This window comes from Rhamphochromis sp. 'chilingali' (genome assembly GCF_963969265.1).
Source record: "Rhamphochromis sp. 'chilingali' genome assembly, chromosome: 5".
NCBI lineage: Eukaryota > Metazoa > Chordata > Actinopteri > Cichliformes > Cichlidae > Rhamphochromis > Rhamphochromis sp. 'chilingali'.
The window spans coordinates 35,142,376-35,156,898 of record NC_137932.1 but is presented as its reverse complement, the minus strand read 5'-3'; the positions used below and the strand labels follow the sequence as shown (position 1 = coordinate 35,156,898).

Here is a 14,523-nt window from a genome sequence, read left to right as displayed (position 1 = left end):
AAACAGGTGAAATCCTTTAAGACGGCCCAGTCACTGGGTGACAGTCCCTTGTCTGTCAGCACTCTTACTCGGGCTGCAGAAGAGCAGAGTAAACAATCAAGAGGGAATGGTTTGTGAGAGATGAGTCATCAGTTCTGGGCTGCCTGCACCTTCTCTGTGCGTTCTGTGTGCCTCAGTCTGCTCAACATCCGCTCCCCTGAAGGCCCTCGTCACCACAGGCATACTCCAGCAATTACCTTCTCGCCCACACACTGTCAGTCACATGGACTGTAATAACAGGCTGTTGCCAGCACTCTGCAGCTCAGCCCAACACGCCCCCCCCCCCGAACACACACAAACACGCACATATGTGTGCACCACTGAGAGCGCTCACACTGTACGCATCCTAAAAGTAGTCATTCTACATTTGAAATCAGTCTTACTGAAAATCTGACTACATGTTGGAAATATGAACCAATACACAGTTTTAAATTAACTCACTACCTAATTTTAACCTCGCTATATATTTTAAAAACTACAGTAATCAACCTTTTTAGACAACCAGTGGATACATGATATGTTGCTTAAAACAATGAATTCACGGAGCGGTCCAGCAGTTTTATTTGATCTTTTTTTTTTTCATTATTTTAAAATGTCAGATGACTTTCTCAAGAATTGGTGGAAACAAACAGCTAAAAGTAGAGTGAATTTTGTTGCACTACTATACCAACTTTACACCCAGACAGAAATAAAACATCTACCTTACTGCAGCTTTAAATGTTTCTGTGCATTTTTTTCTGGAAAATAAATTGTAGTAAGTAACACTACCATTTCTAATGAACTGATCCCTACTATCAGAAATGCAAACATTCCCAGAAGACTGAAATTTACATTTTTGGACTACAGCTTCATGGGACAGTGTAATAGTCCTGGACAAGTTCTTTGGTATTATGTTGATATCTCAGTGAGATATCAACATATATTGTATCTTAGCATGCATCACTGACATGCTTTAGTAAGAACTTGTATAAAACTTGTATAAAACAGCATGTCTTTTATCCTGTCTTCCTTCTCTCACCCCAACTGGTCGTGGCAGATGGCCGCCCCTCCCTGAGCCTGGTTCTGCTGGAGGTTTCTTCCTGTTAAAAGGGAGCTTTTCCTTCCCGCTGTTGCCAAAGTGCTTGCTAATAGGGGTCATATATCAGGCACAATAGCGGCTAAGATGAGAGAATAAGAGACAGAACATCATCCACTCTGGTCCTGAATACAGTACTCTTTTCACACTATTCACTAACGACTGCACAGCTATCTGCTCATCAAAAACCGTTCTGAAGTTTCCAGACAACACCACTATAGTCAGTCTTATAAAAAACAATGATGAAATCCTCCACAGGGAGGAGATCCAGCACCTGCCCCAGTGGTGTTTACTGAACAATCTGCTGCTTAACACCAGCAAGGCCAGTAGACTACAGAAGGTTCAGGAGGACAGAGCAGCCACCTCACCTCATCCAAGGGGAGGTGGTGGAGTGTGTGGATAACATCAAATTCCAGATCTGACTTGGCCACTGAACACCTCCTTTCTGGTGAGGAAGCTTCCACAAAGACTCTTCTTCTTCAGGAAACTGAAGAGGGCTGGACTCTCCCCCCAGTTGCTCAGAACTTTTACAGAGCTGCAATCGAGAACATCCTCTGCCACAGTACGACTGTGGTACAGCAGCTGCATCTTTTTTTTTTTTTTGTATTTTCTTTATCACAGAGGGCACCACTGTAATTTTTGTTATGTTCTAGCAACATCCATCCATCCATCCATTCGCATCCCCTTATCCTTTTCAGGGTTGCTGGAGCCTATCCCAGCTGTCATAGGGCGAGAGGTGGGGTACACCCTGGACAGGTCGTCAGTCTGTCGCAGGACCAACACACAGGGACAGACAACCATTTGCACTCACATTCACTCCCACATTCACACCTGTGGGCAATTTAGATTTTTCAATTGACCTATCCCCACAAAGCAACTATTGACAATAAATAAATAAATCTGAAATCTAAATATGCAACATGAAATCTGTACTGGGGGTTAATTGTCTTTGCTTGCCTTTCTGTACATATATTTACATATCAACATGTCACATTGCATACATGTGCATATCATGCGTCACAGCAAACCTACTGGTGAATAAAGCCCTCTTCACATTTGACTGCTTGTTTCTATTTTTCCTAGACCTCTGCTTTTGGAAAACTGTGAGGTTTTGTGTTTACATGGCAAAAGTTCACTTTGAACTCCATGGCCTGTCTCCTACATTTAGTTTCACCTGCCACCAAACAGATGCTCTGTACTGAAATGTTATAGTCACAATGTCAGTGGAGAAGGAAGGTAAAATGTGAGCATATTACTGCATCCCAGCTTTATGTTGAGCAAGCTTAAATTATGAATAAGCTTGTGCACTGTGTCAATCAAATGTGTGCAACGGGCAAAAAGATGTTGTAGTGATCATGTATTCAGGAATATTTGCTGTTGTTATTTCATTTTCCTTTATAGCCCTACTCTTGTCTGTTCCTGCTTCGTGAACCAGAGGGCATGAGGGAACAAGATGCTCTTCTTACAGTAACACACAAATCCCTCACCACTAACTCGTGCATCTCTTTCCAGCATGACGCAGCAGTAGCCTGTCAGCTGTATTATTACAGCATCATTGGGATCCTACTGAGTCTCAGCAGAGGTGATCTGAAACAAAGCAGGGCCATCATGTGAAGGCTTTCACCATATTGAATTTTATCTAGACTTATTGTGGCCAAAACAAATTAATATTAAAGGTTGTATGTGTATATATATATATATATATATATATAAAAAACACCCAGCACGCCCCTGCGGGCGGTTTATCCTTCAAGCTCGGGTCCTCTACCAGAGGCCTGGGAGCTTGAGGGTCCTGCGCAGTATCTTAGCTGTTCCCAGGACTGCGCTCTTCTGGACAGAGATCTCCGATGTTGTTCCTGGGATCTGCTGGAGCCACTCGCCTAGCTTGGGAGTCACCACACCTAGTGCTCCGATTACCACGGGGACCACCGTTACCTTCACCCTCCACATCCTCTCGAGCTCTTCTCTGAGCCCTTGGTATTTCTCCAGCTTCTCTCATTCCTTCTTCCTGATATTGCTGTCATCCGGAACCGCTACATCGATCACTACGGCCGTCTTCTTCTGTTTGTCTACCACCACTATGTCTGCTTGGTTAGCCACCACCATTTTGTCCGTCTGTATCTGGAAGTCCCACAGGATCTTAGCTCGGTCATTCTCCACCACCCTTGGGGGCATCTCCCATTTTGACCTCGGGACTTCCAGATTATACTCGGCACAGATGTTCCTGTACACTATGCCGGCCACTTGGTTATGGCGTTCCATGTATGCCTTGCCTGCTAGCATCTTGCACCCTGCTGTTATGTGCTGGATTGTCTCTGGGGCATCTTTACACAGCCTGCACCTGGGGTCTTGCCTGGTGTGACAGACCCCAGCCTCTATGGATCTTGTGCTCAGAGCTTGTTCTTGTGCTGCCATGATTAGTGCCTCTGTGCTGTCTTTCAGTCCAGCTTTGTCCAGCCACTGGTAGGATTTCTGGATATCAGCCACCTCCTCTATCTGCCGGTGGTACATACCGTGCAGGGGTCTGTCCTTCCATGATGGTTCCTCGTCTCCCTCCTCTTTCTTGGGTTTCTGCTGCCTGAGGTATTCACTGAGCACTCGGTCAGTTGGGGCCATCTTCCCAATGTATTCTTGGATGTTCGTTGTCTCATCCTGGACTGTGGTGCTGACACTCACCAGTCCCCGGCCCCCTTCCTTGCGCTTAGCGTACAGCCTCAGGGTGCTGGACTTGGGGTGAAGCCGTCCATGCATGGTAAGGAGCTTTCTTACCATGCATATATATAAAGCTCCTTACCATATAAATGTATGTATGTATGTATATATATATATATATATATATATATATACACACACACACACACACACACACACACAGACACACACGATATGTGTGTGTTCCTTATGCTCGGGTCCACTTCCAAAGGCAGTTTGAGGGTTCTGCACAGTATCTTAGGGCGTTTTCCCACCTATACGTAGTTTACCCTTGTCCGAATTGGTTGACGAGTTTGTGAGCTTGCAGCTTTCCCCCTTGGTTTGGTTTGTTTTCACATAGAGAAAAAGCCAGGTGAGCTCCCAGCGAACCAAAATGTGTCACTACAAACCATGTGAGAATGTTCAGTCACCTCTAAGGCCAGATGTGTCTTTGTGGGGAGCAAGAAAAGAGGATACAAGAAGAAAGCGCTCTGTTCTGGGCAGAGACCTCTGGTGCCGTGGCTTGAATCTATTGAATCTATACACTATTCCAGTTTCAAGGTTACAGCTCCTAATTCTCCTATTATCATTGGGACCATTTTGAACTTTATCTTTTGCTTTTTCTTTATCTTATCTTTATTTGCTCCAGCTCTTCCTTCTGGTACTTCTCTATTTTCTCATCTTTAAAATCATGATTACCACATCTACCACAACTGCACCACTATGTCTGGCTTGTTTGGGACTTGAAGTCCCACAGGACCTTTGCCCTCTTGTTCCCCACCCCCTTTGGTGGAGTCTCTTTGGGGACTTCTAGTCCATATGGAGCACAGATGTTCCTGTACACTATCCCGGCCACCTGGATTTTCTTCTAAGTGTACGCTCTCTTAGCTTGCATTTCACACACAGCTACTATGTGCTGTACAGTCTCTATACAAAAACAAAACTGAGGTAATAGTCTTTGGCGCCAAAGAAAAACGATTACAGGTCACCAGAGAACTTCAATCTATACATCTAAAAACCACAAACCAGGCGAGAAATTTGGGTGTAGTGATGGATGCAGACCTAAACTTAGAAAAACACATTAAGACAATAACAAAGTCAGCTTACTATCACCTCAAGAATATATCAAGGATAAAAGATCTGATGTCTCAACAGGACCTGGAAAAACTAGTCCATGCATTCATCTTTAGTAGGCTTGATTACTGTAACAGCATCTTTACAGGTCTACCTAAAAAATCAGTCAGACAACTACAGCTCATTCAGAACTCTGCTGCTCGAGTCCTCACTAAGACCAAAAAAGTGGACCACATCAGTCCAGCTCTGAGGTCCTTACACTGGCTGCCTGTCCGTCAGAGGATAGACTTTAAAGTTCTGATGCTGGCCTATAAAGCTCTGAATGGTTTAGGACCAAAATACATCAGTGACCTCCTGACCCAGTATGAACCTTCCAGATCCCTCAGGTCATCTGGATCCGGTCTTTTATCAGTTCCCAGAGTCAGAACCAGACACGGAGAAGCTGCATTCAGCTTTTATGCTCCTTATATCTGGAACAAACTCCCAGAAAGCCTCAGATCAGCTGAAACACTCAGTTTATTTAAATCCAGGTTGAAGACTCACCTGTTCTCAGCTGCATTTGAATAAAGCACCAAATCCACACTTTAAGCTTAAATTTCAAAACTTACATTTAACTACTGATTTTATCTACTGTTCTGATTTTATCTGTTTTGATTTTATATACTGTTGTTTGTTTGTTTGTTTGTTAATTAGTTAGTTAGTTTATTTGCTTGTTTTAATCAATTTTAAATCATGCTTTTTATTTGTTCTTGTTTCTAATGTCTCTGTAAAGCACTTTGAATCGCCTTGTTGTTGAATTGTGCTATACAAATAAACTTGCCTTGCCTTGCCTAGGGCACCAATCTGCAACTTGGGTCCTGTTGCCTGTGGTAGACTGCTGCCTCTCTGGATCTGATGCTTAGGGCCTCCACCTGTGCCATGTGTGGGGCAATTTTCAGGCCTTGCTCAGATCTGCCTGCCAGGTCTTAGCCCTGGTATACTGCTCTATTGACCAGGAACTGGTGTTTTGGCTCTCTGGTGTTATTTCCAATTCCTTTCTGAGCTGTGCTCATGTATTCACTCATGTGCCTACTCAGTTTGGTTGCTATGATGTCTGATAGGAGCTTCTATGCCATGGAAAGAAAGGCAATAGGCTGATGTTATGAGATCCTTCATTACCAGGATTGTTCTGCTCTGTGTTAGTTGGAGGAGTACCTTCTGTTAGCAGACCCCTTATTTGTGCTGCCAGGTGATCCCAGATTAGAATAGCTTCTTCAGCCAGTAGGCACGGATCATGTCACGTCCTGGTGCTGCACAGCTCTTCATTCTGGAGACTTGTTGTTGGATGTCTGTCTTGGTGGTGTATATAGCTCTGGGAGGTTGCTATGGTCTGATTGTGGCTTTACCAGCCACTTGGCACTGGTGTTATTTAAAGCTTCTTGTTTCCTGATATTCTTCCAGTTTCAGCTCTGGGTAAGTCTACCCTATTCCCCCGGTACATGCTGGATGGATCTTTGGAGAACAGGCTATTTATTGTCTTGGCCTGTTTCTCTGGTATATGTTTTCAATGTAGTGGCCAGAGCCTTTGTTACAGTTATTAGAGCCTGAATTAGTTCTTTCTAAGATGAGCTCTATAGGCTGCTCATATTCATGCGTTTTTTTTTTGTTTTTTGTTTTTTTAGAATTTGGAGCCGAAATGTAAACCAGCAGCCTGGGAGGAGCAGTCTTACTCTCAGTGGCCAGATGCGTCTTATGTCAGATGCATTTAGGCTTCAGTTATTACATTATATGTGTAGTATGACCATGTCTAAGCTGACAGGCAGGAGGAAGAAAAAAAGAATGAAGGGGGTAAAAAATATGAGAAAATATAATAAAGGGATAGAGCACAAATAGAAAAGCACAATGTATCACAAACTGCTGCAGCTGTAAGAAGTGAGCAAGTGTCTCTGTATGTGCCTTTGCCATAAATTGTACTTGATAAAAAGGGTGGGAAAGCACAATAATGTCCCCAGGAGCCAGAGGCAGACACAGATAGATCCAGGAGATCCGGGCCAACTGCAGCCCCCCCTGAGGCCTCACATCCTGATGACAACCGCACGTCCATCCCACCATGAGGAGGAGGAAACCCCCAGACGGGAGCCATGTAGGTGTTCTCTTCAATGTGAAGTCCATTAGCTTTTCTCTGATTTATTCACCTTCAGAAGTGAATTTTTTAAAAACAAAACAAAACATTAGTGCTCTGTTCTCAACCACTGCAGAATCAGAGTATTTTTGTAGTTGGAATGAGTTGTACTGAAGGTCTAGGGGCATACAAGTTGAACAGGAAGACAGCCATAAGGAGCTCCTGACATGTTCATCTCCAAATCAGACAGAGCACTGCCCAGTCTCACATATTGTGGCCTGTTAGGCAGAAATTAGTCAGTTTGATGGTAGCGTTTACTGACACACACATATATATATGTATATATATTCCTTCCGATTAGTAGATGAGCTACTCAACCTCATTTTTCAGAAGTGATGAAAAACAGCAAGAAACACAACAGTTGCTGCAACAGACTGCCAGTTACCACAGAGCTCCTTTTTTTATGTATTTATTACTAGGATTATCATGCTGCTGCAGTCTTTTTCCCCTCCTAGCAACACCAGAAAAAGTAACAGTTTAGCAGGTGATAGCAAAAGGGAACCTAAATAAAGAAACACCAGTTGCGTTCAGCACTTGCCTTTGACTACACTGGTGTTTTCACTGACACAATAACCTCTTTTAGAAAGTTAACTCATTTTGGGACTTTTCAATGAACACTTCAGATCATTTACGCATTTAACTTTCAGCACTGGCTTCATATGAGACTTCAACTACTTCCAGCCCTTACTTGAATTCAGTACTTGTGTGTTTACTAACACTAACTTCAGCTCATATCAGTACTTTCTCCTGTGTTAATGAAACTTTCTTTCAGTATTTTCTTCTATTGATTCTTAAATACCAATTTAATTAAAATCATTTGATTAGTTGTTTAGGTTATCACCCATCTCTTTGCTGTGATTTTGAAATGTATTCCATGGTCTGTACCTTAACATCAGATGCTTTTAAGTCTGCTTTGCTTGCTGGCTTGTTAGCAGCGTCTTGTCATTAAGGAACCATAGTTTGTATATTCCAGCATGCTGCACAGACTTTGACCTTTTTCTGCCACTATAAAATCCCATAGACGTTTCTCAGATGCTCTTCCATGAAAATTAATTAAACAGAAACAAACCACTGATATGCTAATAATCACAGAAAATTTGTCAGAGCTTTTCCTTGCAATTCTGCATCAGAAACTAGAGCAGCTACTGTTCTTTCCCTCCCTCACTCTTATTAGTGCCCCTCTAAATAAACCTGCAGTGAAATTATGAATGGGAAATAATTGTGTTGAGTGCTATTCCAAATAGCAAAGTGATTCATGATCTCAATTACCATGCTTAAGCTGTTAATGTCGCTGAATTGCAGTATGTAATTACATAAGACATGAAGTAAACAAAGAAAAAAAAATTGGTGTAAGAACATGTGGCTTTTTCCTCCTCTAACATTGCTTTAATGATTGCAAGGAGACATCACTCAGTTCTTAAATGACTGCCTGCAGCTGATTTGAAGACCAAGCAGGGATTCATGCAAATTAATGAAATTTTAAGTGGCACATGATGCAATTTATGGATCTAACAAGATCAGATCAAGCAAGATATCATGACCCAAATTCTGTCCATTATTAAAAACTGCAACATCCCTCTCTCTGCCACTGCTAGCCTATTTATGTCATCCAGTTTCCATGGCTACCATGCCATAGATAAAACATAAAGCACACACAGTTTTCCAATGCAACCTCAACTTTCCCTTCCAGTGAGGAGAGGGATGACATTACTCCGCTGCATTCAGTACTGCGCTTCAACAAAGACAATTCAGGATTGCGTATTACATCATCATATATATGAATAAGAGAACATAATTTGCATTCTGATTTGGTTTAGGTTTGAGAAGGCAGAACAAAAACATACACTACACTTGAATTGCAACAATAAAACTAAAATATTATACAAGTATTACTGAACCTCAACCTGCGTGCAAGCATTTAACAAATCAAAATGTGACCTAGAGCACTTTTGCAGATATCTTACATTAACATGTTTTCTCTATAGTTGTGTTTGTACAACTATGGAATCTTCTGTGCAAAAACTTGGGAATTGTGCTAGCATATTGGAAAATGTGAGAGCTTAAACAAGCCTATTCTGAAAGAACACATTTTATAATTGTGTGGTCACAGTTAAACAGATGTAGAAACTACTGAGCTAAGGTTGGGTGTCAAACCTTACAAAGGACCTAGAACAGCTTTTTGGTAACAAAATGTTGATGTCAGCTGAAGCAAAGTCCTTTCAAGTGCAATGAAATTAAATGTACCGGCACTAGAATCAAAATCAATCACGTGCCAGGTGCCCTATTACTTTAATATTGTTTTTTTTTAGTTTGATGACATATATTGCTATGTTTTTGCACTTAACTTTACCAAAATTGGTTTGTGACCAGAGTTCTGGTTTGGTATCAGTTGTGTTACTAAAGAATATACAAACTATTTTCCAGCTACATGCTGTTTTATTTTTTAAATTTAAGTCCTAACCAGTTGCAGACATGAAGGTTTCCTTGTGAAAATAAAACATCATAATTACAAAATACAATTCAGCCAACGACACACAAGCCCTGTGGACAGAAGCCTTCCTTCCTTGTTTGCACACACAAATAAACCATCAAACTGGATTTCCTACAGCTGGCCAAACCTTACATGGCCTTCTGAGACAAAAGAGAGCTGGACAAAGCTGGCAACAACCTTCTGTCTTCCTTGTGTTTACCAGTTCAGTGAGGAGTAGCTTACACACACACACACACACACACACACACACACACACACACACACACACACACACACAGAATACCTGGCAAGAGAAGGAAGATGACATCACTTCTCTACAATAAAGTGAGTCATTGTTCCCTATTTAGCTTTCAACTTCAAACACAAGCAGCACCCTCACAAATGCCCCTCCACCAAAAAAAACCCCTTTGTCAGAATTTGGAGCTGAAATCTAGACCAGCAGCCAGGGGGGTGGTTGGAGGGTTGCTCCTTACTGTCAATGGCCAGATGCGTCTTATGTGAGACAGATTTGGTGGCCAAATTTGCTCCACTCAAAAGAGCGCACATTGCACAAAATTGATATAGTGTAGCGTGTGAAAATAGGCATTCACACTCATTGTGGCAATCAGTAGGCAGAGCATGTATGGTTCTTTATCTGAGGAAGAATAGATCCACAGCTATGTGGCTCCATTACAAAGACTGTGTGTTTAGTACCACCTGCTGTCTGCCTGGAGGCACTGCAGCAGAGATTCAGATTTGGGCTCAAAATTCTGCTGTTTAAAATGTCTGTAATGTCTTGTTTTTCCTCATGTTATGAACTACAATGACAGAATATTTGAATTGTTTTACTGGATACATGAATAAATGATAGATCTATTAGTTTGAGTGTGCAGAAATATTCCCCACTCTGCACCAACAAGACATATTATTCCCTAAGTAAACATAAATTTTCTTTGATAAAAGCTTTAGAGTTTGTTGATTATTCTATTAACTGGAGTGTCTGTCTTAACATGCAGACACTTTCTCCCTACTGACTAAAGAAATACATCTAAAATTGTAAGTGAAGATAAAAACAAACAAACGAAAAAAGGCACAGTCTGAGCTCCTTGTGTTTTAATGATGAGACAATGACACTGTCTGCTGGCTGACAGGTTGCCTCAAGAGCACTTATGGGACTTTATTTACGCAGCATTCCTCCAATTTTAGTGATTCAGTGGCTGCAGCATCGTTGTAGCTTTTGGTTTGCATTATAGCCTCTTTGGATTATTATGTTTAGATATCATATATTATTTATCATATATTATAGTTTTAGACAGCAGCCAACTGACCTGTCTGTGTTTAAGATTGACTATTTGCTGCCAGTACTGCCTTTTATGTCACCCTGAGTCGACTTATTGGGTTGAAATCTCTCTTACTGTAGCAGGACTGTTTAAGTATTCTAAAGTAAGAGAAGCCAGGAATGAAAAAGGAATCTTGGGTATGTTGGACATGATTGTACAGGTTGGTTGTGTTTTTTGAATCTGTATGTGGGTTTGTTACATTTTTAAATTTGTTAGATTTGTCATAAAAAAAATAATAATCTGAATAAAATGTCCACCTTGAAAGATGACCCCCCCATGTTAAAATGTCTAACTGTATAGCCTTAAAAAGTATATTCTATTGGTTTTAGTCTCTGTAGTTTCATCCTCCATAATAACACACACATCACATCGTTTCACCATTTTGTTTATTTCATAATGCCTTCCTTGATGTCATATGCTGCACCCCCTTCCCAATAACTTATGAAACATTTCGAAAAAGAGGTGTGTGTGTTATAATTCAATCTCAACAGGAGGACTTAAAAAGAAAGATGTTGTTAAGTCTTGGATGTTTAAAACCAGAACCAGTATAATGAGAAATACAATTTGAATATAACCTGATTAAATAGCAACTGTGCAAAAATACTTACGAGATGTGAGACACCAAGAAAAAAAACGTACATTTCATAGTCCTGGGAATAAAGCTGCTGGCAGACATTTACATTATCAGTTCAATGATACACATCTATCTCTCTTCTTTCCGTTATTATTTCATTCATGTTCAGTAGATCAAAAATATCTTTAAAAAAAAAAAATTTTTTTATCCCCACTAAATATCACATAACACAAGCACTTAAAATGCAGGCAACTTCTAAGGCAACATGTGAACTAAAAACAACTTCTACTGTATAGGGAGGTGACCCTCCTCTATTTTGTCCGTTAGGCCATTCACAGACCAGATAAAATATGTCCTATTGCAAACAAATGACACAAAGTGAACTACTGAATAGAAAAGACAAAACGCAAAACAACACTGAGGTCAAATAAGAAGGGATACCACAGCTCCTTGTATTTACTCTGGAAGCTAGCCCACTTTTTAATGTGTATTTTAATGTGAAGCTCTTCCTTCTGCTGACACATCTGACTGGAGGTCTATGGAGAGGCTCATGCTCACAATTAAAAAGGTAGAGATAATGGGTGAATTTAAAAAGGGGCTATGATTTGGATAACAGGGATTCCTAGCACGCACTGCAGAAAGATTTTTTTGCACATTCTGCTTCAAAGCCTTTGTTTTGAGTTTCACATTCTGAGGAGGATGGTGTGGCCATTAACCACTGAGGAGCGCAAACAGACACTGACTGGTTAGCCCACAGGCCCTGAGAGCAAACACAGAGAAAACACAACCTGCGTCTCATCAGCAAGTTGTCTCGGTCATAGACGTCAGCCACCTCGCTCCGTCCTGAAGCGCAGTGGCGGCAGCAGCAGTGTCTGGGCTCATCTGAATGGAGGACCAGTGATTGTTTGGTCTGCGCTCACAGAAGACACTGTGAGGATGTGCAAATGTATGTACAGGAGACAAAGGTCTTCCTGTTGGGTCTACAATGCAACATGCAGCAGACAGTAGAATAGAGGTCTCTTTCCAAAGCTGGACTGGGAGCAGTGTATGTGCAGAGCAGATGACGGGTAGTGTTGGTGTGCAATGTTGAGGAGCGCAGGAGGGTGGAGGTGACGAGGAGGGGGGGGGGGGGGGGGGGGGAGGGGGAGTGGCAGAGTTTGTGTCTCATCATGACGTGCCCTGTCTCTTCTGTTGCTGAACCCGGATCAGCTCCAGCTGTTTTTTACACTTCTGGTAGTATGTGGACAGACTCTTATTCTCCTCCAGCAGCTTTTTGTGCTCCTGCACCAGACGGGACGTGTTCTGCTGGTCCTTTTCGTCTTGGTCCAGTTCAGCAATGAGCTCCTTCCTGTGCAGATAGTCGGGGGGGGCTGCGTTTTTAGGCATGTCATTTTCAACATTATGTTACGAGATTATGCATGCAGCTTTGGTAGCTTTTATGCAATTAAAATTTTAAACATTCACACATTACAGCTGTGAGATTTGGCAGTTAAGACACAATGAATAAGCATCTTCCACTGGGGTTTATGTGAGGTCTTTGAATGAAAGTGAATTTAAGAAAAATAATTAAGCAACACTTGACTTTAGTCACTACACTTACTTCCTTTGGATTAGCAAGGCAATCTCAGTTTGCACTTTCAGGTATTCTTGGGCCATCTTGCAGTGTTGCTCAAAAACAGCCATGGACTCTTTGGAGTTGGGACAGGGAGCAAGGGGCTGGAAATGAAAATGGACGCTGTTTAAAAATATTCTGCTCAGGCATTAGTATCAGCTAGTGCGTATTTAAATTTACATTACTCTGTTTACAGAGCATCATGTCCTCAGGGATAATAATAATAATAATCTAATCAAAATTTATTTATATAGCACATATTAAAAACAACAAAGTTGACAATAGTGTTTCACAGTCAGTAAAAGCATGAGGCAATTAAAACAAAACGGTAAGAAAACAGGGCAGGAAACAATAGGTGACAATACAACAAGCCAGATAACAGCCAACTAGTTAGAATCAAAAGCCAAAGTAAAAAGATGGGTTTTAAGACATGATTTAAAAGACTGGATAGACTCGGCGGTCCGAATATGAACACGGAGGTTATTCCAGAGTCTAGGTGCCACGGTTGCAAAGGCCCGGTCACCTCTGGACTTCAGTCGACACCTAGGTTGTGCTAGGAGCATCTGATTGGAAGATCGTAGTGCTCTACTGGGATTCTACAAATAATAATAATAATGAGATGGCTGATGTCCCATGGCCTCAGTCGCCTCATAGCTAAGTGCCTCGAGGCAACTGTTGTTGTGATTTGGCACTCTAAAAATAAAACTCAGTGAACTTGAATTGATACCAGTGCAGCTGAGCCGCATCAGATTCAATACAGCATTTACATTACAAAGCATAATTCAATTCAATTTTATTTACACAGGGCCATATCACAACAACAGTCGCCTCAAGGCGCTTTATATTGTAAGGAATACCCTACAATAATACATACAGAGAAAAACCCAACATTCATATGACCCACTATGAGCAAGCACTTTTGGTGACAGTGGGAAGGAAGGGTTATTAACTAGGGGTGCAGCAATACTCGTATCGATATTGAACCGTTCGATACAGTGCTTTCGGTTCGGTACGCATATGTATCGAACAATACAAAATTTTTAATTTATTTTATCAACTTTTCTTCTGATGATGCTGTCTGTGTTGAGAGCTCAGTGTATCTGCGTTCAACTACTCCGTCTAGGCTGCACTGTCGAGCGTAGATCCACTGAGCTCAGCGCAAGCTAGCGAGACAGATGTTAAGCTCGTTGCAACATGGCAACTTCCTCAACGCTAGCCAAAATTGAACCTCCCCCACCCTCATTCAGATCTGGCGTTTGGAACTATTTTGGTCTTCATGTGAAGTATGACCCTGAAGGTAAGCGCGTCATGGACAAAAGTAAAACAGTATGTTAGATGTGCCACGCAATGCTCAATTACATTGTTGGGAATTAGTGCGTTAGCGCAGTTAGCTCGTTAACGTGTTGACGCCGTCCAGCCCCACACACGGGGCGATCCGCAGTAACTCGTTAACGGAGATTTGCCGCGTTATGGCGTTAATGTCAATT

General features: G+C 41.7%; 1 protein-coding gene across 3 annotated transcripts in view; it reads right to left on the bottom strand.

Moving 5' to 3' along the window:
• Positions 1–11,217: 11,217 nt before the first annotated feature.
• map3k7 (mitogen-activated protein kinase kinase kinase 7) overlaps positions 11,218–14,523 on the bottom strand; it is a 32,068-nt gene continuing 28,762 nt past the window's right edge. For all 3 annotated transcript variants that reach the window (XM_080882451.1, XM_080882453.1, XM_080882452.1), the window contains 2 exons: positions 13,025–13,140; positions 11,218–12,772 (listed from right to left, as the gene is read on the bottom strand). In XM_080882451.1, coding sequence (XP_080738577.1) covers positions 12,592–12,772; positions 13,025–13,140 — 297 coding nt within the window. In that variant the 3' untranslated portion in view covers positions 11,218–12,591. The remainder of the gene's footprint in view (positions 12,773–13,024; positions 13,141–14,523) is intronic.